Source organism: Pogona vitticeps, chromosome 4 (assembly GCF_051106095.1).
Source record: "Pogona vitticeps strain Pit_001003342236 chromosome 4, PviZW2.1, whole genome shotgun sequence".
Taxonomy (NCBI): Eukaryota; Metazoa; Chordata; class Lepidosauria; order Squamata; family Agamidae; genus Pogona; species Pogona vitticeps.
Window position 1 is genome coordinate 1380174 of NC_135786.1, and position 24143 is coordinate 1404316.

The following is a 24143-nucleotide window of genomic DNA, read 5'->3' on the forward strand; positions in this document are numbered from 1 at the left end:
AGTCCATAAAAGCGAATTGAAATTTGTATTAATTGGAGCTTCATGAGGCACCAGGCAATCCGGCTAGTAGGATGGAAGGTCTGGTACCAACGCTTTGCCCTTAGTTGTCCCCAAACCGGGCTTGTGGTCCCGCAGCCTTTGTGCACAGTTGGGCCCCTGGGCGGAAGGAGGTTCCCCACCCGGCCCTTTGGGAGAAGAGAGAAGAGGGGTGTACCAGGGTCTTTTTTTTTTTAAGAGTTCTTCATCCTGATTTCCCACCTCAAAAACAGGGGGTTTCCCAGATGGAGCATCTGGGTGTGGCCATGGGGGAACTGTTGCCATGGGCGCTTGTCCTCCATCCCTTCGGTCATTGATATCTCCTCAGTTCTCTCTGTGATGACTCTCAGTCATCCACGTGTGGCTTTCTGGAAGCTGAGTCATGGCAATTAGACTTTTTCCATTGCCCAGTTGAGATGTTTCGCTGCTCATCTGATGAAGCGACTTTGATGAGTAGCAAAATGTTTCAACCTAAGATAAAACAAAGTCCAGTTGCCATGAATCCACTTCCAGGTCTCCAGAGCTGGGTGCCTGCCCAGTGCTGGAGAGGTCCACAGGGAAGTCATATGGAGCGACTTTTCTCTGGGCTCTTCACAGGCCACTGAATACCTCAAGGCCAGGATGACCCTTGGCTCCCTTCTCTTTGTCCTCAGATCACCCCGGCGTCTGTCCCCAGAAGGAAGTCCTGGAGAAAGAGGGGCCCTGCAACAGTTCCTGCACGGATGACCGGGACTGCCCTGAGAGCCAGAAGTGCTGCTTCTCCGGCTGTGGCCTCCAGTGCATGGCCCCGGATAACGGTAGCCCTTCTCTGACCCCTGCAATCCCCCGAAGGGCCCTGCGCCTTCTGTCGTTTTCCTCCCTGCCTGCTGACCCTCTGGGAGGCTGGGACTGCAGGAAAGGCCTCCTTGGTCATTCCCGGTTTTCCTTCCAGGCAAGAGCCGGACGTGTCCGGAGTGCTCGGAGCCTTCCGGGAAGTGTGTCACCCTCTGCTCCACCGACGACCAGTGCCCGGGGGAAGAGCGCTGCTGCAGCTGTGGGTGCAGCCACAAGTGCATGCTCCCCGTCGAAGGTGAGGGACGACACAAGACCCAGAAAAGAAGCACGCTGCCCCAGTAGCCGAGAGTCCCCCTTTCCAAAGGGTGTTTCAGAGTATTCTTACAGCCAGCAGTTGGGGAGGAGGACAAAGCTTTGTAGTGATATGATCTTGGAATTTGAACAATCAGTGATTGCCAAAAGAAGAGGAGGAGTCCATTTGAGGGGGGTGGAAAGGAATATAATAGGAGCATTGTATCCACAGGATCAGTACCAGCGGTTCAGACGCCCAGAGTGGTAGATTCTACCAGATGGGCGGGATATAAATCAAACAAATAAACAAACAAACAAATAAATGCTGCCAGAAAGTGTTTAAAAAAACAAAACCCAACAACCCAGAAGTATTCTTTTCCAGGGGATATTACCAGAAATGGTCTCAAGAGGGAATCAGAGACTATGAAATATATATGAGTTCCCAGAATTTTCTCTTTCTGTTTTCCTTTTCTTTTTCCTTTTCTTTTTCTTCCAAAATATTTGAAATCTGGTGTTCTGGTGCCAGGACCAGAAGGCGTCAATAAAAGTTAGAGAATGCAGGCTGCCTGCTCCCCTTAACTCTGCCCTTCTTTCTTCCCTCGGTGCCTTCTCTCCCCCAGCTCACCCCGGGTACTGCCCAGTGCCCAGCTCTCCTGGCAAGACCACCGACTGCCTGGCCAACTGCACCACCGACACGGAATGCGGGTCGGGAGAGAAGTGTTGCAGCAGTGGCTGCCTGACCACCTGCGTCCCTGCTGAGCCAGGTAAGGCCCATCCTGGGAGGGAGGGATCCAGGTGGGAAACTGGTGGGAGAGACTTTTTGCCTAAGATGAGGTTTCCAGCAAAAGCCTTTGTTTGGCAAGCTAGCTGAGATCTTTCAGATATATACATACAACACAAGCAAGGTGTGTAAGGAGAAGTCTGAAGATGCGAGTAAATAGTAAATACGTAGAAGTTGCAAGAAAAGGTCCAAAAAAGCTAATTTAAATTGGTCTTAATGGTAGGACGGAAGATCTGGTCACACAGTTTGGCCCTTGGCTGTCCCCATATCTGGGTTGTGGTTGCAAAGAGGTTTTGTGCAATTTTCTGTTCGGCTGAAAATTCCCAACCTTTGGCTTTCGGAAAAGACAGTAGACAGGTTTCTGGAGTCTGGTTTTCCTAATGGAGCCATGGATCTTGCTGTTGCCTCTCAAACATACAGTGGGGTCTTGACTTGAGAACTTAATCCGTATTGGAAGGCGGTTCTCAAGTCAAAAAGTTCTCAGGTCAAATCTGCATTTCCCATAGGAATGCATTGAAAACCATTTGATCCGTATCTGCTCTTTTCCGTCCATAGAAACTAATGGGAAGCTGCTATTCTGACTTCGACCACTAGAGGGGGATATTTTGTTTCTTTTTTTCTTAGGTCAAGAAAGGTTCAGGGAAGGCAGGGAAAATACAGTCCAGGCAGTACCAGGCAGTCCGAAGACTGTCTCCCAATCCACTCTCTAAACGCTGGGAGGAGTGAGGAAGCAGACAGGCACCCTTTTCACTGGCCAACAGTGTTCAAATTTTGCACTTTCCCTGCCTCCCACGTGGTTTTTTTTCAGTTCTTATCTCAAATCTAAGTATGTAAGTCAAATCAGTATTTTCCTATGAGAGTGGTTCTTAAGTCAAAATGTTCTTAACTCGAGCCGTTCTTAAGTCAAGACCCCACTGTAGTGTTGTTCCCAATTGGGGCATCTGGTTGTAGCTGCACATGAAATGTTGCCATCAGCGCTGGTCCTCCGTCCCTGTGGGCTCTCATGTCTCCCGAGTTGCGTGGCTCCTCGGTGCTGAAAATGTCCCCGGGAAAGTCATATGGAGTGGCTTTTCTCTGGGCTTTTCACAGGCCACTGAATACCTCAAGGCCAGGATGACCCTTGGCTCTGTTCTCTTGGTCCTCAGATCACCCCGGCGTCTGTCCCCAGAAGGAAGTCCTGGAAAAAGAGGGGCCCTGCAATAGTTCCTGCACGGATGACCGGAACTGCCCTGAGAGCCAGAAGTGCTGCTTCTCCGGCTGTGGCCTCCAGTGCATGGCCCCGGATAACGGTAGCCCTTCTCTGACCCCTGCAATCCCCTGAAGGGCCCTGCGCCTTCTGTCATTTTCCTCCCTGTCTGCTGACCCTCTGGGAGGCTGGGACTGCAGGAAAGGCCCCTTTGGTCATTCCCGGTTTTCCTTCCAGGCAAGAGCGGGACCTGTCCGGAGTGCTCGGAGCCGTCCGGGAAGTGTGTCACCCTCTGCTCCACCGACGACCAGTGCCCGGGGGAAGAGCGCTGCTGCAGCTGTGGGTGCAGCCGCAAGTGCATGCTCCCCGTCGAAGGTGAGACCTGCAGAATGGCCGTAGTGCCACAGGGGCCGAAGGTGCCCCTTTCCCAAGAGATTTTAGGGGTCTGTTTCCTGCCAGGAAGGGTGGAGGGGGACCAAGTGACCTGGACCTTTGCTCCTCTGAGCTGCACGCTTAGTGATCGTCAAAAGAACAGGAGGCATCCATTTGAGGGGGTGAAAAGAATGAATTAGTACCACTGTATACTGGAGATCAGTATGCAGGTTTAGTTGTCTGCTGCCAGTAAATGTTTATTTTTGAAACAAACAAAACAACCCAGAAATAAGAATTTCTAAGGGGGATTATCAGAACTAGCAACTAGAGGGGATCAGAAGTTATGCTGCAACACACAGTGATCTTCAGGGATCCTCAGAGGAATTAGTTCCAAGCTTCCTGCCCCTACAGATGCCGGGAATTACCATGATAGAAACACTATAAATAGTCTCTGATTCCATCTAGTGGCCTGTTCTAGTAGTAGCACTTGGAAACTTGTATTTCTGGCAGATTTTGTTTTTAATGTTTTCAGTCAGCAGATATTTGACCACGGAGATAATCTACCATGAATATGGCGGTCCTCCGTTATAGAGTTTTTCTTTCCATGGTTTTTGTCATTGTTTCCGTCTCCTTCAATCTGATTCCCTCTGCAGACCGTTGCCTTACCGTACATGACTTTAGGATAGGGGGCAGGAGAGCAAGCGCTCCTTGAAGGGCAAAGTTGTTTAGATTGGAAGGGTGAATCCAGTTCTCATCAGGTTTGAAGATCGAGGCTCATAGATTGGAGAATCTCAGTGTAACTTGGTTCAGGAGGGTCTTCAGTTTTTTTGCAGACTCCGGAGGTTGCCTGTTGCAGGCTGCACACCTCCTCCTCCTCATTCTTTTTATTTGCCAGCTCTTCCCCAAACTTTTCTAGTTCGTGGCAATGTCTTGCTGCCAGCATGAAGCTCTTTCTCTACAACCGGCCCAATTTCAAGTTGTCACATGTAGAAGAATTCGGGGGAGAAGTCACATTTCTTTTTCTTTTTCTCTTTCTCTTTTTCCTTTTCTTTTTCTTCCAATATATATGAAATCTGGTGGTTCTGCTGGCAGGACTGGAAGGCATCACTAAAAGTTAGAAAATGCAGGCTGTCTGCTCCCCTTGACTCTGCCCTTCTTTCTTCCCTCGGTGCCTTCTCTCCCCCAGCTCACCCCGGGTCCTGCCCAGCACCCAGCTCTCCTGGCAAGACCACCGACTGCCTGGCCAACTGTACCACCGACACGGAATGCGGGTCGGGAGAGAAGTGTTGCAGCAATGGCTGTCAGACCACCTGCGTCCCTGCTGAGCCAGGTAAGGCCCATCCTGGGAGGGGGGATCCAGGTGGGAAACCAGGGGGTGGGAGAGACTTTTTGCCTACAAGGAAGCCAAAGAAAGTATAAAGCGAGGTTTCCAGCAAATGCCTTTCTTTGACAAGCTAGCTCAGACCTTTCCGATATGTACATACAACACAAGCAAGGCGTAAAAGGAAAACTCCAAAGAAGCAACAATGCGTAGAAGCTACAAGAAAAAGTCCATAAAAGCGAATTGAAATTTGTATTAATTGGAGCTTCATGAGGCACCAGGCAATCCGGCTAGTAGGATGGAAGGTCTGGTACCAACGCTTTGCCCTTAGTTGTCCCCAAACCGGGCTTGTGGTCCCGCAGCCTTTGTGCACAGTTGGGCCCCTGGGCGGAAGGAGGTTCCCCACCCGGCCCTTTGGGAGAAGAGAGAAGAGGGGTGTACCAGGGTCTTTTTTTTTTTAAGAGTTCTTCATCCTGATTTCCCACCTCAAAAACAGGGGGTTTCCCAGATGGAGCATCTGGGTGTGGCCATGGGGGAACTGTTGCCATGGGCGCTTGTCCTCCATCCCTTCGGTCATTGATATCTCCTCAGTTCTCTCTGTGATGACTCTCAGTCATCCACGTGTGGCTTTCTGGAAGCTGAGTCATGGCAATTAGACTTTTTCCATTGCCCAGTTGAGATGTTTCGCTGCTCATCTGATGAAGCGACTTTGATGAGTAGCAAAATGTTTCAACCTAAGATAAAACAAAGTCCAGTTGCCATGAATCCACTTCCAGGTCTCCAGAGCTGGGTGCCTGCCCAGTGCTGGAGAGGTCCACAGGGAAGTCATATGGAGCGACTTTTCTCTGGGCTCTTCACAGGCCACTGAATACCTCAAGGCCAGGATGACCCTTGGCTCCCTTCTCTTTGTCCTCAGATCACCCCGGCGTCTGTCCCCAGAAGGAAGTCCTGGAGAAAGAGGGGCCCTGCAACAGTTCCTGCACGGATGACCGGGACTGCCCTGAGAGCCAGAAGTGCTGCTTCTCCGGCTGTGGCCTCCAGTGCATGGCCCCGGATAACGGTAGCCCTTCTCTGACCCCTGCAATCCCCCGAAGGGCCCTGCGCCTTCTGTCGTTTTCCTCCCTGCCTGCTGACCCTCTGGGAGGCTGGGACTGCAGGAAAGGCCTCCTTGGTCATTCCCGGTTTTCCTTCCAGGCAAGAGCCGGACGTGTCCGGAGTGCTCGGAGCCTTCCGGGAAGTGTGTCACCCTCTGCTCCACCGACGACCAGTGCCCGGGGGAAGAGCGCTGCTGCAGCTGTGGGTGCAGCCACAAGTGCATGCTCCCCGTCGAAGGTGAGGGACGACACAAGACCCAGAAAAGAAGCACGCTGCCCCAGTAGCCGAGAGTCCCCCTTTCCAAAGGGTGTTTCAGAGTATTCTTACAGCCAGCAGTTGGGGAGGAGGACAAAGCTTTGTAGTGATATGATCTTGGAATTTGAACAATCAGTGATTGCCAAAAGAAGAGGAGGAGTCCATTTGAGGGGGGTGGAAAGGAATATAATAGGAGCATTGTATCCACAGGATCAGTACCAGCGGTTTAGACGCCCAGAGTGGTAGATTCTACCAGATGGGCGGGATATAAATCAAACAAATAAACAAACAAACAAATAAATGCTGCCAGAAAGTGTTTAAAAAAACAAAACCCAACAACCCAGAAGTATTCTTTTCCAGGGGATATTACCAGAAATGGTCTCAAGAGGGAATCAGAGACTATGAAATATATATGAGTTCCCAGAATTTTCTCTTTCTGTTTTCCTTTTCTTTTTCCTTTTCTTTTTCTTCCAAAATATTTGAAATCTGGTGTTCTGGTGCCAGGACCAGAAGGCGTCAATAAAAGTTAGAGAATGCAGGCTGCCTGCTCCCCTTAACTCTGCCCTTCTTTCTTCCCTCGGTGCCTTCTCTCCCCCAGCTCACCCCGGGTACTGCCCAGTGCCCAGCTCTCCTGGCAAGACCACCGACTGCCTGGCCAACTGCACCACCGACACGGAATGCGGGTCGGGAGAGAAGTGTTGCAGCAGTGGCTGCCTGACCACCTGCGTCCCTGCTGAGCCAGGTAAGGCCCATCCTGGGAGGGAGGGATCCAGGTGGGAAACTGGTGGGAGAGACTTTTTGCCTAAGATGAGGTTTCCAGCAAAAGCCTTTGTTTGGCAAGCTAGCTGAGATCTTTCAGATATATACATACAACACAAGCAAGGTGTGTAAGGAGAAGTCTGAAGATGCGAGTAAATAGTAAATACGTAGAAGTTGCAAGAAAAGGTCCAAAAAAGCTAATTTAAATTGGTCTTAATGGTAGGACGGAAGATCTGGTCACACAGTTTGGCCCTTGGCTGTCCCCATATCTGGGTTGTGGTTGCAAAGAGGTTTTGTGCAATTTTCTGTTCGGCTGAAAATTCCCAACCTTTGGCTTTCGGAAAAGACAGTAGACAGGTTTCTGGAGTCTGGTTTTCCTAATGGAGCCATGGATCTTGCTGTTGCCTCTCAAACATACAGTGGGGTCTTGACTTGAGAACTTAATCCGTATTGGAAGGCGGTTCTCAAGTCAAAAAGTTCTCAGGTCAAATCTGCATTTCCCATAGGAATGCATTGAAAACCATTTGATCCGTATCTGCTCTTTTCCGTCCATAGAAACTAATGGGAAGCTGCTATTCTGACTTCGACCACTAGAGGGGGATATTTTGTTTCTTTTTTTCTTAGGTCAAGAAAGGTTCAGGGAAGGCAGGGAAAATACAGTCCAGGCAGTACCAGGCAGTCCGAAGACTGTCTCCCAATCCACTCTCTAAACGCTGGGAGGAGTGAGGAAGCAGACAGGCACCCTTTTCACTGGCCAACAGTGTTCAAATTTTGCACTTTCCCTGCCTCCCACGTGGTTTTTTTTCAGTTCTTATCTCAAATCTAAGTATGTAAGTCAAATCAGTATTTTCCTATGAGAGTGGTTCTTAAGTCAAAATGTTCTTAACTCGAGCCGTTCTTAAGTCAAGACCCCACTGTAGTGTTGTTCCCAATTGGGGCATCTGGTTGTAGCTGCACATGAAATGTTGCCATCAGCGCTGGTCCTCCGTCCCTGTGGGCTCTCATGTCTCCCGAGTTGCGTGGCTCCTCGGTGCTGAAAATGTCCCCGGGAAAGTCATATGGAGTGGCTTTTCTCTGGGCTTTTCACAGGCCACTGAATACCTCAAGGCCAGGATGACCCTTGGCTCTGTTCTCTTGGTCCTCAGATCACCCCGGCGTCTGTCCCCAGAAGGAAGTCCTGGAAAAAGAGGGGCCCTGCAATAGTTCCTGCACGGATGACCGGAACTGCCCTGAGAGCCAGAAGTGCTGCTTCTCCGGCTGTGGCCTCCAGTGCATGGCCCCGGATAACGGTAGCCCTTCTCTGACCCCTGCAATCCCCTGAAGGGCCCTGCGCCTTCTGTCATTTTCCTCCCTGTCTGCTGACCCTCTGGGAGGCTGGGACTGCAGGAAAGGCCCCTTTGGTCATTCCCGGTTTTCCTTCCAGGCAAGAGCGGGACCTGTCCGGAGTGCTCGGAGCCGTCCGGGAAGTGTGTCACCCTCTGCTCCACCGACGACCAGTGCCCGGGGGAAGAGCGCTGCTGCAGCTGTGGGTGCAGCCGCAAGTGCATGCTCCCCGTCGAAGGTGAGACCTGCAGAATGGCCGTAGTGCCACAGGGGCCGAAGGTGCCCCTTTCCCAAGAGATTTTAGGGGTCTGTTTCCTGCCAGGAAGGGTGGAGGGGGACCAAGTGACCTGGACCTTTGCTCCTCTGAGCTGCACGCTTAGTGATCGTCAAAAGAACAGGAGGCATCCATTTGAGGGGGTGAAAAGAATGAATTAGTACCACTGTATACTGGAGATCAGTATGCAGGTTTAGTTGTCTGCTGCCAGTAAATGTTTATTTTTGAAACAAACAAAACAACCCAGAAATAAGAATTTCTAAGGGGGATTATCAGAACTAGCAACTAGAGGGGATCAGAAGTTATGCTGCAACACACAGTGATCTTCAGGGATCCTCAGAGGAATTAGTTCCAAGCTTCCTGCCCCTACAGATGCCGGGAATTACCATGATAGAAACACTATAAATAGTCTCTGATTCCATCTAGTGGCCTGTTCTAGTAGTAGCACTTGGAAACTTGTATTTCTGGCAGATTTTGTTTTTAATGTTTTCAGTCAGCAGATATTTGACCACGGAGATAATCTACCATGAATATGGCGGTCCTCCGTTATAGAGTTTTTCTTTCCATGGTTTTTGTCATTGTTTCCGTCTCCTTCAATCTGATTCCCTCTGCAGACCGTTGCCTTACCGTACATGACTTTAGGATAGGGGGCAGGAGAGCAAGCGCTCCTTGAAGGGCAAAGTTGTTTAGATTGGAAGGGTGAATCCAGTTCTCATCAGGTTTGAAGATCGAGGCTCATAGATTGGAGAATCTCAGTGTAACTTGGTTCAGGAGGGTCTTCAGTTTTTTTGCAGACTCCGGAGGTTGCCTGTTGCAGGCTGCACACCTCCTCCTCCTCATTCTTTTTATTTGCCAGCTCTTCCCCAAACTTTTCTAGTTCGTGGCAATGTCTTGCTGCCAGCATGAAGCTCTTTCTCTACAACCGGCCCAATTTCAAGTTGTCACATGTAGAAGAATTCGGGGGAGAAGTCACATTTCTTTTTCTTTTTCTCTTTCTCTTTTTCCTTTTCTTTTTCTTCCAATATATATGAAATCTGGTGGTTCTGCTGGCAGGACTGGAAGGCATCACTAAAAGTTAGAAAATGCAGGCTGTCTGCTCCCCTTGACTCTGCCCTTCTTTCTTCCCTCGGTGCCTTCTCTCCCCCAGCTCACCCCGGGTCCTGCCCAGCACCCAGCTCTCCTGGCAAGACCACCGACTGCCTGGCCAACTGTACCACCGACACGGAATGCGGGTCGGGAGAGAAGTGTTGCAGCAATGGCTGTCAGACCACCTGTGTCCCTGCTGAGCCAGGTAAGGCCCATCCTGGGAGGGGGGATCCAGGTGGGAAACCAGGGGGTGGGAGAGACTTTTTGCCTACAAGGAAGCCAAAGAAAGTATAAAGCGAGGTTTCCAGCAAATGCCTTTCTTTGACAAGCTAGCTCAGACCTTTCCGATATGTACATACAACACAAGCAAGGCGTAAAAGGAAAACTCCAAAGAAGCAACAATGCGTAGAAGCTACAAGAAAAAGTCCATAAAAGCGAATTGAAATTTGTATTAATTGGAGCTTCATGAGGCACCAGGCAATCCGGCTAGTAGGATGGAAGGTCTGGTACCAACGCTTTGCCCTTAGTTGTCCCCAAACCGGGCTTGTGGTCCCGCAGCCTTTGTGCACAGTTGGGCCCCTGGGCGGAAGGAGGTTCCCCACCCGGCCCTTTGGGAGAAGAGAGAAGAGGGGTGTACCAGGGTCTTTTTTTTTTTAAGAGTTCTTCATCCTGATTTCCCACCTCAAAAACAGGGGGTTTCCCAGATGGAGCATCTGGGTGTGGCCATGGGGGAACTGTTGCCATGGGCGCTTGTCCTCCATCCCTTCGGTCATTGATATCTCCTCAGTTCTCTCTGTGATGACTCTCAGTCATCCACGTGTGGCTTTCTGGAAGCTGAGTCATGGCAATTAGACTTTTTCCATTGCCCAGTTGAGATGTTTCGCTGCTCATCTGATGAAGCGACTTTGATGAGTAGCAAAATGTTTCAACCTAAGATAAAACAAAGTCCAGTTGCCATGAATCCACTTCCAGGTCTCCAGAGTTGGGTGCCTGCCCAGTGCTGGAGAGGTCCACAGGGAAGTCATATGGAGCGACTTTTCTCTGGGCTTTTCACAGGCCACTGAATACCTCAAGGCCAGGATGACTCTTGGCTCCCTTCTCTTTGTCCTCAGATCACCCCGGTGTCTGTCCCCAGAAGGAAGTCCTGGAAAAAGAGGGGCCCTGCAACAGTTCCTGCAGTGATGACCGGGACTGCCCTGAGAGCCAGAAGTGCTGCTTCTCCGGCTGTGGCCTCCAGTGCATGGCCCCGGATAACGGTAGCCCTTCTCTGACCCCTGCAATCCCCTGAAGGGCCCTGCGCCTTCTGTCGTTTTCCTCCCTGTCTGCTGACCCTCTGGGAGGCTGGGACTGCAGGAAAGGCCTCCTTGGTCATTCCCGGTTTCCCTTCCAGGCAAGAACCGGATGTGTCCGGAGTGCTCGCATCCTTCCGAGAAGTGTGTCACGCTCTGCTCCACCGACGACCAGTGCCCGGGGGAAGAGCGCTGCTGCAGCTGTGGGTGCAGCCACAAGTGCATGCTCCCCGTCGAAGGTGAGGGTTGACTCGAGACCTGCAGAACGGCCGTAATGCCACAGGGGCCGAAGGTGCCCCTTTCCCGAGAGATTTTAGGGGTCTGTTTCCTGCCAGGAAGGGGTGGAGGAGGACCAATTGACCTGGACCTTTGCTCCTGTGATCTGCACTCTTAATGATTAGCAAAAGAACAAGAGGTATCCATTTGAGAGGGTGAAAAGAATGCATTAATACCATTGTATGCACAGGATCAGTATGCAGGTTTAGTTGTCTGCTGCCAATAAATGTTTATTTTTGAAAAAATAAAACAACTAGAAATAAGAATTTCCAAGGGCTACTATGCTACCACACTCAGGGTTCCTAAGGAAAATTGGTTCCAAGCTCCCTGCCCCTACAGATGCCAGAAATCAGTAAAGGTAAAGGTAAAGGTTCCCCTTGACATTTTCAGTCCAGTCGTGTCCGACTTTAGGGGGCAGTGCTCATGCCGTTTTCAAGCCGTAGAGCCAGCGCTTCTCCGAAGACAGTTTCCATTGTCACGTGGCCAGCGTGACTAGGGAACGCTGTTTTTACCTTCCTACTGAGGTGGTACCTATTTAGCTACTCACATTTACATGCTTTCGAACTGCTAGGTTGGCGAGGAGCTGGGACAAAGTGATGGGAGCTCACTCCGTTGCGTAGATTCAATCTTACGACTGCTGGTCTTCTGACCCTGCAGCACAGGCTTCTGTGGTTTAGCCCACAGCACCACCACATCCCTACGCAAGAAATTACCATGATAGAAATTACTATAGATAGTGCCTGGTTCCATCTAGTGGCCTGTTCTAGTAGTACAACTCAGAAAATTGTATTTCTGGCACATATTGTTTTTAATGTTTTCAAGCAGGAGATATTTGACCACGGAGATGCTGATCCCGTGAATATAGTGGTCCTCCTGTATAGAGTTTTCTTTCCATGTTTCTTATCATTGTTTCCATCCCCTTGAATCTGATTCCCTCTGGAAACCATTGCCTTACCCTACATGACTTTAGGATATGGGGCAGGAGAGCAAGCCCTCTTTGAACGGCATAGGCATCCTTCAGTCTCAAGAGACTATGGTTACATGCTCTGAATCGAGGAGTGTCCTCTCCAGAACATGAAGCCCGGGTAAGGTAATGTGGAGGATAGGCTGTTACCCAAGCAGCAGATCCCCCCTCTCCACATTGCTGAAATGATCCAATGGAAAGGCAAGAGCCAATACAACTGGTTCCAGCAACGTCGCAGGAGTTGGCAGAACGACACATGCTGCCTTCGGGACTCCAGCTCCGGATTTTGCCTCGAGGTTAACTCCTGAAGCCTTCTCCATGAGTGGATATAGCCACAAGGCAGTGGAGGTTTGAAATTGGAGTTTTCCTTCTCCTAGATGGGCTGCCTTCCATGGCTGACGAGCCCCACCTACCTGGCCTGCTCTTTAATAGTGCAAAAGTACAATCTGATCCTTAAAACGTTCCAGACTCCCAGGCTTATGCAAATCTAATTGGCTTCCTATTTACCATATTGAGGCCAGATACAAAATTTGAGAATTTCGCGCACCGTTAGGTGTGCGGTCCTGGGACACGCTCTTTTAAAGCAGGAAGTCCCACCCCTAGGCCCCACCCCCAGGCCATGTGGTCAGGAGACAAAAAGAAAGCCCAGGAAAAAAAAAACTCAGCAAGGCATCCATGCAAACAGACCTGGCCTTCGCCCTCAGCCCAGCTTCCTAGGGAAAAGGGTCCTAGGTCCTGGGACACGTTCTTTTAAAGCAGGAAGTCCCACCCCTAGGCCCCACTCCCAGGCCATGTGGTCAGGAGACAAAAAGAAAGCCCAGGAAAAAAAACTCAGCAAGACATCCATGCAAACAGACCTGGCCTTCGCCCTCAGCCCAGCTTCTTAGGGAAAAGGGTCCTAGGTCCTGGGACATGCTCTTTTAAAACAGGAAGTCCCACCCCTAGGCCCCACCCTAGGCCATGTGGTCAGGAGACAAAAAGAAAGCACAGGAAAAAAAACTCAGCAAGGCATCCATGCAAACAGACCTGGCCTTCGCCCTCAGCCCAGCTTCCTAGGGAAAAGGGTCCTAGGTCCTGGGACACGCTCTTTTAAAGCAGGAAGTCCCACCCCTAGGCCCCACCCCCAGGCCATGTGGTCAGGAGACAAAAAGAAAGCCCAGGGAAAAAAACTCAGCAAGGCATCCATGCAAACAGACCTGGCCTTCGCCCTCAGCCCAGCTTCCTAGGGAAAAGGGTCCTAGGTCCTGGGACATGCTCTTTTAAAGCAGGAAGTCCCACCCCTAGGACCCACCCCCAGGCCATGTGGTCAGGAGACAAAAAGAAAGCCCAGGGGAAAAAAAAACTCAGCAAGGCATCCATGCAAACAGACCTGGCCTTCGCCCTCAGCCCAGCTTCCTAGGAACGGCAAAGGTTCCTAGATTGGAAGGGAGAGATCAGTTCTCATCAGGTTTGAAGATCGAGACCCAGAGGTTGGAGAGTCTGGAGTGCTAAGAGCCCTATGAGAAGTGCACCACGTTCTGCTCCATGGAAGGCCAGTGCCCAGAGGAACAGCGCTGCTGCAGCTGTGGTTGCAGCCAGAAGTGCACACTCCTTGTCAAAGCTGAGGGATGACACAAGACCCATAAAAGGAGCACGCTAACCCAGTGGCCAAGAGTCCCCTTGTCCAAAGGGTGTTTGGGTAAATTTTTACAGCCGGGAGTTGGGGAGGAGGACCAGGCTTTGTGGTGATATGATCCTGCAATTTGAACAATCAGTGATTACCAAAAGAAGAGGAGGAGTCCATTCGAGGGGTGGAAAGGAAGATAATAGGAGCACTGTGTCCACAGGATCACTACCAGCGGTTTAGTTACCTGCTGCCAGAAACTTAAAAAACAAAACCCAACAACCCAGAAGTACGTGTTTCCAGGGATTATTACCAGAAATTGTCTCACGAGGGAATCTGAGACAATGTAAGATATATGACTTCCCAGAATTTTCTCTTTCTCTTTTCCTTTTCTTTTTCTTTTTATTCAAAATATATGAAAACTGGTGTTCTGGTGGCAGGAGTGGAAGGTATCAACAAAAGTAAAAGAATGCAGGCTGCCTGCTCCCCTTAACTCTGCCCTTCTTTCTTCCCTCGGTGCCTTCTCTTGCCCAGCTCACCCTGGGTACTGCCCAGCACCCAGCTCTCCTGGCAAGACCACCAACTGCCTGGCCAACTGCACCACCGACATGGAATGCGTTTCGGGAGAGAAGTGTTGCAGCAGTGGCTGCCTGACCACCTGCATCCCTGCTGAGCCAGGTAACCCCGATCCTTGGAGGGAGGGATCCAGGTGGGAAAATGGTGGGGCAGACTTTTTGCCTACAAGGAAGCCAAAGAAAGTGTAAGATGAAGTTTCCAGCAAAAGCCTTTGTTTGACAAGCTAGCTGAGATCTTTCAGATATATACATACAACACAAGCACAACCCTTTTAAATGTGTTTTCTAGGGGAATCTTAAACGGTATTAATTCAGCTGTAGAATCTTCTCCTCCCATCAGCTCTGTATCAATTTCGCCTTTATCCTTTGCTTCCTCTTCTTCTTTCTGCTGGGAGCGAGTCTGCACTAAAACACTTTTGCCATGCTCAGTGAGATCGATTCCAATTAAACAGGGTGCAGGCAATCGATCAGCTATGCTTATTCTCCATAATCCTTTCCACTCTTGATATCTTATAGGTACCTTAGCTACCTTTCAATATGTACTCTGGGGGGATTATGTCTGGATGGCACAAAGTAACTTGAGAGCAAGAGTCTTTCAGCACTATAAATTTTGTCTTATTTATTTAAATGCTGTCCCCAGAACTTTTTAAAAGCTCCTGGTTGGTTTCAATCAAATAGAAATGGAGGATCTCTACTTCAGGCAGCTGTTCCTGACTCTCTGCCCTGGCTGTATTTGTATCAGGAGTTACTGTTTTGCACTTCTCTGAGGTAACTTTGTTTTGCTGCAAGCAGTACACTGACTTAGACTTGATTAAATTTGCTTTTCGACCCCCTTCTTTCACTTTAACACATTGTGAAGTGAAATGGCCTTTCTCTCTGCATCCAAAATAAGATTTGAAGTTTCTCTGTTCTGAACTAAGGGTTTTATCTTCCTTCCCTTCCCAGTTCTTGTTTTTATGCTGGCTCAGTTCTGTGGGCTTGCCTACAAAATGGCCACCACTTGCCTGATGATTCTTGAAGTAACCATTAGGATCTTTTTTACTATCATCCCAGGTTTTTCTTCCCACTTTTGCCTTAGAAAAATTTGGGTTTTGAATATGTGAAATAAAATCTGCGACCCCTCCAGCTTCCTGAACGTATTTGGGCATTTAATCTCTCACTAGGTACCTCAAGTCTCCAGGTGGAAGTGAATAGAACTGCTCTAACCCCATGATGTTCTTAATATCTTGTACAGTTTCAACTCCTTCCTGCTGAAGCCATTTGTCAAGATATTTGATCAAGTTTGCTCCCAAATGAGAGTAGGATTCTTCAGGGGTTTTTTGTCAGTGCCCTGAACCTCCACCTCAAATATTTAGCATTGATACCAAACCATGAGAATACCAACTTTTTAAATTCTTCGAAATCTCTCACTAAATCCAATGGCATCTGGGCGTATATATCCGCTAACTTGCCACTTATCTGGGAGCTCATTACAACCATATTCTGATCCCCTCACTTCAAAATCTTCACATGCATGCTCAAACCGAATAATGAACAATTCGGGATCATCGCCCTTTCTAAATATTGGGAATCTTTTAAAGTCTGCTTTGGACAAATGTCTTTCTCCTGAATTAGGCTGGCCAATATTATTGTTGTTGTTGTTGTTGTTGTTGTTGTTGTTGTTGTTGTTGTTGTTGTTGTTGTTGTTGTTGTTGTTGTTGTTGTTGTTGTTGTTGTTGTTGTTGTTGGCCTGAACTGTCAGCTCCAACCTCTTTTCCTTCTCTATTTCCTTCTCTATTTCCTGCTATCTTTCCTCAGCCTGGGCCTGAATTTCTAGTTGTCTTAGCTTGAGTTCCCTTTCTTGCTCTTTCTCTAATTTCCATTTTTGGAATTCTATAGAGGCTTCCCCCCTTGAAGTCTCCATTTGTCTCTCTGAGGTAATTCCTCCCAGAGTTCCTTCCCCCTCTTGATCTGAAGCATCTGCAACCTCAGGAGGCACCTCTGCCGCCTTTTTCCCCGTGTGGAAGGCATGTTTATTTATTTGGGCTTCTGCTTCAATTTACAGGCCTCAGATTTAAAAGGTACACTTTGTGTGCAATAAAGTTCCTTTCCCATCGATTGTTAAGATACTCTGTTTGACTCTCTGGCTCCCAGTCAGGCCTTTAGCATGAGACGAAGTTTCTCCCTGCCTCTAGCCACCGAAATAAATAGAAAAATCAGCTTTAACTCTTTCCAGCTTTTGCTGATTTGAGTCACCTCAGCTTCTCTGACCTTAGCCTCCGCTTTGTCCCCTCAGAACTATCTCCTTTGAGCTCAGAACAAGCCAGCCCACTGGTCCTTTCCTTGCTTGAGGTAACCTTACGCAAAGGCCTATCCCTATCTTAGCCCCCCATGATCTCAGCTTAGGAGCCTCCCCACTAAGCTTTTCTCCCTGAAAAACTCTAGGAAGTTACCCACTCCGTCCATTTTAGATCCTCTGACTAAAATATATTTTTCTGCTCTGGGAACCTTTCTATTTTTAGGCGCCAATGGATTACATTTGATCCGGCCGCTGGTCACCAATTTGTGGCTATATCCTCTGAAGTCTCTATCCCCCCCAGACCTTCATGAGGTTCTCGCTCCCCTTTCTTGTTTGCTGCTACCAGATATTAATGCTTTAATATCAATTACTTATAGAGACAAGTATGCTGCTAAAACTTAAGTTTTTTATTTGATCAGGGAACTTATTAGATGATTAATATTCATTAGACCAATCACAGGCTGTCAGTCACTTATATTTGAATTTAATGAGATACAATTTCAAAACTCTTTTAACTCTCTGTTCCAATCACCGTTCTTACAGATCTCTAACTCACTTTCCAGGCACTTTCAAGTTACACACAGTCTCTCTCTCTCCCAGATTCTCTCTCAAACTCGATCCACTAGTCTTTATATCCAGCTCCCTCTCCCCTTGGCTCCGCCTTCTGTTCACTCATTGGCTCCTTCTTCAATGTTCTGCAGTGACAGACAGGTGAGGGAAGGACTGTTCACTACAGAGGGATCTGGAAGGGAAACAAAGCTGAGACATTTCCACTAGAAGTAGACCAAAGAATGAGTAAGGCTAGGTTTCAAGAAAATGCTTTTGTTTGACAAGATAGCTGAGACATCTCAGATATACATGTACAACACAAGCAAGGTGTGAAAGGAAAATTCTGAAGAAACAACAGAGTACAGAGTAAATACCTAGAAGCTACAAGAAAATGTCCATAAAAGCTAATTGAAATTGGTCTTAATTGGAACTTCATGTGGCACAAGCCAATCCGGCTAGTAGAATGGAAGGTCTGGCCCCAAAGCTTTGCCCTTGGTTGCCCCCAAACCCAGCTTGTGGCCCCACAGCCTTTGTGCACAATTGGGCCCCTGAGCGGAAAGAGGTTCCCCACCCTGGCCTTTCAGAGAAGAGAGAAGAGGGGTGTACCAGGGCCTTTTTTAAAAAAAGAGTTCTTAACCCTGATTTCCCACCTCAAAAACAGGGGGTTTCCCAGATGGAGCATCTAGGTGTGGCCATGGGGGAACTGTTGCCATGGGCGCATGTCCTCCATCCCTTCGGTCACTGATATCTCCTGAGTTCTCTCTGTGATGACTCTCAGTCATCCACGTGTGGCTTTCTGGAAGCTGAGTCATGGCAATTAGACTTTTTTCATTGCCCAGTTGAGATGTTTCGCTGCTCATCTGATGAAGCAACTTTGATGAGTAGCGAAATGTTTCAACCTAAGATAAAACAAAGTCCAGTTGCCATGAATCCACTTCCAGGTCTCCAGAGTTGGGTGCCTGCCCAGTGCTGGAGAGGTCCACGGGAAATTCATCTGCAGTGGCTTTTCTCTGGGCTTTTCACAGGCCACTGAATACCTCAAGGCCAGGATGATGGGCAAAGCTCAGGGCAAGTATTTACAATCAGAGGTCACATGCTATCTCGCTCCAAAATCTAAACACTGACTATATTGGGATCAAATCAATCAACCACATAGAAATTGCTTTTAAAAAATTCTACAGATGGCATTTTAAAACTGGGAAATACTTTGTTTGGTGGTGGCATGCATAGGGAAATATTAAATATATGTGATTATGAGGCCAATTCCGGCTGGATGACACTGGAGCTGACAAATAGAAACTAGAAAGGGGGAAGGTACTTGCTGAATAAATAATAGAAGTCAAATGTTTTAAGATAGATATAATTAATAGATAAAGCAAGATGATCAATATACTATAAGCAAATCTGGCCAAATATGAAATTTAAGATTAGATAAGTGTATGTGGTTTATAGATTTTAGAAATGATGATGAATAATAATGTTGGATGTTGGTTTTAAGGCATGTATATGCATAAAAGCATACAAGAACTATAAGAATGACTATGCTGAAAATACTATAAGCAAATTTGGCCAAATATGAAATTTAAGATTAGATAAGTGTATGTGGTTTATAGATCTTTTTTATTAGACATTTAATTAGATCTTAGAAATGATGATGAATAATAATGTTGGATGTTGGTCTTAAGGCATGTATATGCATACAAGCATACAAGAACTATAAGAATGACTATGCTGAAAATATTAGATACATAGTTTACTGTATATAAGAATGGAGATTATCAAGGAATGAATAGGCCTGGGTGGATTTTATGCTGGATAAGAAAATTTAAAGAGAACATGAGAATGTGATACATGAGAAATGTAAATGATAAGAGACAGATGGATGGAAATGCAGATGAGAGAATTCAAAAAATTATTATAAATTTAGGATATTAGATAATTATATATATGTAACAGCAATGTGGAATATAACATGTGCAGATGCACATGAATATATTATCTCTGTAGTCAGAATTTACATAATAGATAAGGTGGTATGAGAAACGCCTCCCCGCCTATATGTTAGTTTTGTCACTTGTGTATGTCTTTTTAGTTTTACATGTTATTGCTTTGTAGGTATTCCTGTTGTTGTTTGTTGTAGGTATGTATGTTATAAAAATAATAAAATGTAAATTAAAAAAAAATACCTCAAGGCCAGGATGACCCTTGGCTCCCTTCTCTTTGTCCTCAGATCACCCCGGCGTCTGTCCCCAGAAGGAAGTCCTGGAGAAAGAGGGGCCCTGCAATAGTTCCTGCACGGATGACCGGGACTGCCCTGAGAGCCAGAAGTGCTGCTTCTCCGGCTGTGGCCTCCAGTGCATGGCCCCGGATAACGGTAGCCCTTCTCTGACCCCTGAAAGCCCCCGAAGGGCCCTGCGCCTTCTGTCGTTTTCCTCCCTGCCTGCTGACCCTCAGGGAGGCTGGGACTGCAGGAAAGGCCTCTTTGGTCATTCCTGGTTTCCCTTCCAGGCAAGAGCGGGACGTGTCCGGAGTGCTCGGAGCCTTCCGGGAAGTGTGTCACCCTCTGCTCCACCGACGACCAGTGCCCGGGGGAACAGTGCTGCTGCAGCTGTGGGTGCAGCCGGACGTGCATGCTCCCCGTCGAAGGTGAGGGTTGACTCGAGACCTGCAGAATGGCCATAGTGCCACAGGGGCCCAAGGTGCCCCTTTCCCGAGAGATTTTAGGGGTCTGTTTCCTGCCCAGAAGGGGTGGAGGAGGACCAAGTGACCTGGACCTTTGCTCCTCTGAGCTGCACGCTTAGTGATTTTCAAAAGAACAGGAGGAATCAATTCGAGGGGTTGAAAAGAATGCAGCATTACCACTGTATCCTATAGATCGGTATGCAGGTTTAGTTGTCTGCAGCAAGTAAATGTTTATTTTTGAACAATAAATAAATAAAACAACCAGAAATAAGAATTTCCAAGGGGTATTACCGGAACTCGCAACTAGAGGGGATCAGGATATATGCTACAACACTCAGGGATTCTCAAGGTTCCTAAGGGTAGAAACACTAGAGAAAGTCTCTGTTTCCATCTAGTGGCCTGTTCTAGTAATACAACTTGGAAACTTGTATTTCTGGCACATTTTCTTTTTAATGTTTTCATGCAGCAGATATTTATGACAGAAATACTGATCCAGTGAAAACGGTGATCCTCCTGTATAGAGTTTTTCTTTCCATGGTTTTTCTCATTGTTTCTGTGCCCTTGAATCTGATTCCCTCTGGAAACCGTTGCCTTACCCTACATGAATTTAGGATATGGGGCAGGAGATCAAGCCCTCTTTGAAGGGCAAAGGTCCCTGGATTGGAAGGGAGAGTTCAGTTCTCATCAGCTTTGAAGATCGAGACCCAGAGGTTGGAGAGTCTGGAGTGCTAAGAGCCCTATGAGAAGCGCACCACATTCTGCCCCATGGATGCCCAGTGCCCATAGGAACAGCGCTGTGGCAGCTGTGGTTGCAGCTGGAGGTGCACATTCCTCATCAAAGGGGAGGGACGACACACGACCCAGAGAAGGAGCATGCTGCCCCAGTGGTCGAGAGTCCCTTGTCATAAAGGTGTTTCAGAGGATTTTTACAGCCAGGAGTTGGGGAGGAGGACCAAGCTTTGTGGTGATATGATCTTGGAATTAAAACAATGATCGCCAAAAGAACAGGAGGAGTCCATTTGGGGCTTGAAATGAATATAATAGGAGCAGTGTATCCACAGGATCAGTACCAGCAGTTTAGTTACCTGCTGCCAGAAAGTGTTAAAAAAAACACAACCCAACAACCCAGAAGTATGTGTTTCCAGGGAGTATTACCAGAAATGGACTCAAGAGGGAACCAGAGACTATGAAATATATATGAGTCCCCAGAATTTTCTTTTTCGCTTTTCCTTTCCTTTTTTCTTTTCTTTTTCTTCCAAAGTATATGACATCTGGTGTTCTTGTGGCAGGATTGGAAGGCATCAGCAGAAGGAAGAGAATGCAAGCTGCCTGCTCCCCTTAACTCTGCCCTTCTTTCTTCCCTCGGTGCCGTCTCTCCCCCAGCTCACCCCGGGTACTGCCCAGCACCCAGCTCTCCTGGCCAGACCACTGACTGCCTGACCAACTGCACGATGGACACGGAATGCGGGTCAGAAGAGAAGTGTTGCAGCAGTGGCTGTATGACCACCTGCATCCCTGCTGAGCCAGGTAAGGCCCATCCTGGGAGGGAGGGATCTGGGAGGGAAACCGATGGGAGAGGCTTTTTGCCTACAAGGAAGCCAAAGGAAGTGTAAAGCAAGGTTACCAGCAAAAGCATTCATTTGACTAGTTAGCAGAGCCCTTTCAGATCTATACACACTGCACAATCAAGGTGTGTAAGGAAAAGACTGAAGAGGTAACAGAATGAAGAGTAAGTACCTAGAAGCTGAAGGAAAAGGTCCAGAAAAGGTAATTCAAATTTGTCTTAACTGGAACTTAATCAGGCACAGGGCTAGAGGCTAATAGGATGGAAGATCCGGTCACACAGTTTGGCCCTTGATTTTCCCCATATCTGGGTTGTGGCTGCAAAGAATTATTGGGCAATTGGACCACTCAGCTGAAAATTCCCCGCCCTTCGCTTTGGGAAAACACAGAAGATGGGGGTCCGGAGTCTGGTTTTTCTAATGGAGGCACAGGTCCTGCTGTTGCCCCTCGAACAAAGAGGGGTTCCCATTGGGAGCATCTGGGTGTGGCCGGAGGTGAAAGGTTTCCATCAGCGCTGGTCCTCCATCCCTGTGGGCTCTCATGTCTCCCGAGTTGCGTGCCTCCCCGGTGCTGAAGATGTCCCCGGGAAAGTCATATGGAGTGGCTTTTCTCTGGGCTCTTCACTGGACACTGAGCACTGTAACATGAGGACGACTCTTGGCTCCCTTCTCTTTATCCTCAGATCACCCCGGCGTCTGTCCCGAGAAGGAAGTCCTGGAGAAAGAGGGGCCCTGCAATAGTTCCTGCACGGATGACCGGGACTGCCCTGAGAGCCAGAAGTGCTGCTTCTCCGGCTGTGGCCTCCAGTGCATTGCCCCGGATAACGGTAGCCCTTCTCTGACCCCTGAAAGCCCCCGAAGGGCCCTGCGCCTTCTGTCGTTTTCCTCCCTGCCTGCTGACCCTCTGGGAGGCTGGGACTGCAGGAAAGGCCTCCTTGGTCATTCCCGGTTTCCCTTCCAGGCAAGAGCGGGACGTGTCCGGAGTGCTCGGATCCTTCCGGGAAGTGTGTCACCCTCTGCTCCACCGACGACCAGTGCCCAGGGGAAGAGCGCTGCTGCAGCTGTGGGTGCAGCCGCAAGTGCATGCTCCCTGTTGAAGGTGAGGGTTGACTTCAGACCTGCAGAACGGTCGTAATGCCATAGTGGCCAAAGGTGCCCTTCTCCCAAAAGATTTTGGGGGTCTGTTTCCTGCCAGGAAGTGGGGAGGAGGACCATATTAGCTGGACCTTTGTTCCTCTGATCTGCACGTTTATTGATCGTGAAAAGAGCAGGAGGAATCAATTTGAGGGATTGAAAAGAATGCATTATTACCACGGTATGCGCAGGATCAGTATCCGGGTTTAATTATCTGCTGCCAGTAATTTTTTTCAAAAATTGTTTTGAAAAAACAACAACCCAAAAATAAGCATTTCCAAGGGCTATTACCAGAACTGGTGACTACAGGGGATCAGAAATTATACTACAAGACTCAAATATCCTCCAGGGAATTGGTTCTCAGCTCCCTGCCCCGACAGATGCTGGAATATACCAAGATAGAAACACTACAGGTAGTCTCTGGTTCCATCTAGTGGCCTGTTCTAGTAGTACAGCTTGGAAACTTCTATTTCTGGAAAATATTTTTTAATATATTCAGACAGCAGATATTTGGCCTTGGAGATTTTGATTCCATAAATACGTCGGTCCTCCTGTATAGAGTTTTTCTTTTCATGGTTTTTGTCATTGTTTCCATCCCCTTGAATCTGATTCACTCTGGTGACCTTTTGTCTTACTGTACATGACTTTAGGATATGGGGCAGGAGAGCAAGCCCTCTTTGAAGGGCAAAGTTGTTTAGATTGGAAGGGAGAGTCCAGTTCTCATCAGGTTTGAAGATCGATGGCCATAGATTGGAGAATGTCAGTGTGGCCTGGTCCAGGAGCATTTTTCATTGGCTGAAGTCTCCAGAGGGTGCCTCTTGCAGACTGCACACCTTCCCCACCCCCATTCTCTTGATTTGCCAGCTTTTCCCCAACCCCTTCATCCTGGGAGGTGCTGCAGAGCCACTCCTGACCACCTTTCACTTCTGGTTCACTGCAATATCTTGCATGAGCATGAAGATCTTTCTCTACAAATGGCCAAAGTCTCAATTTGTCACACGTAGAAGAAGTCGGGAGAAAAGTCATGTTTCTTTTTCTCTTTCTCCTTTCCTTTCCTTTCCTTCTTCTTCGAATGGGTATGGAATATGGTGTTCTGGTGCCAGGACGAGAAGGCATCAGCAGAAATAAGCAAATGAAGGAAGACAGATCCCCTTAACTCTGCCCTCCTTTCTTCCCTCGGTGCCTTCTCTCCCCCAGCTCACCCCGGGTCCTGCCCAGCGCCCAGCTCTCCTGGCCAGACCACCGACTGCCTGGCCAACTGCACCACCGACACAGAATGCAGGTCGGGAGAGAAGTGTTGCAGCAGTGGCTGTATGACTACCTGCGTCCCTGCTGAGCCAGGTAAGCCTGATAATAGGAGGAAGGATTCCGGGTGGGAAACCATCGGGGGAGATGTTTCACCTACAAGGAAGCCAAAGAATTCGTCAGGCAAAGTTTCCAGCAAAGGCCTTCATTGGGCTTGTTAGCTGAGCCCTTTTGGGTCTATACACACACAGCACTATCAAGGCGTGCAAGGAAAAGTCTGAAGCGGTAGCAGAGTAAAGAGTAAATACCTCTAGGCTGCAGAAAAGGTCCATAAAAGCTACTTTAAATTGGTCTTAATAGGAATTTCATGAAGCACAGGGCTAGCAGGCTAGTAGGATGGAAGATCTTGTCACATAGTTTGGCCCTTAGTTGT

At 48.3% G+C, this 24143-nt stretch overlaps 2 protein-coding genes across 2 annotated transcripts; both read left to right on the forward strand.

The window, feature by feature from the left end:
• The first annotated feature begins 645 nt into the window (after positions 1–645).
• Positions 646–5750, forward strand: LOC144588626 (uncharacterized). Its single transcript, XM_078391736.1, has 7 exons — positions 646–833; positions 968–1105; positions 1722–1865; positions 3028–3171; positions 3306–3443; positions 4627–4770; positions 5701–5750. Exons 1-7 carry the CDS (start codon positions 818–820, stop codon positions 5748–5750), a joined length of 774 nt encoding a protein of 257 aa, XP_078247862.1. The 5' UTR covers positions 646–817.
• Positions 5634–24143, forward strand: LOC140706432 (uncharacterized). Its single transcript, XM_078391737.1, has 12 exons — positions 5634–5821; positions 5956–6093; positions 6710–6853; positions 8016–8159; positions 8294–8431; positions 9615–9758; positions 10666–10809; positions 10944–11081; positions 14220–14363; positions 19318–19461; positions 19596–19733; positions 23663–24143. The coding sequence occupies exons 1-12, from the start codon at positions 5806–5808 to the stop codon at positions 23929–23931; spliced, it is 1701 nt and encodes a 566-aa protein (XP_078247863.1). The 5' UTR covers positions 5634–5805; the 3' UTR covers positions 23932–24143.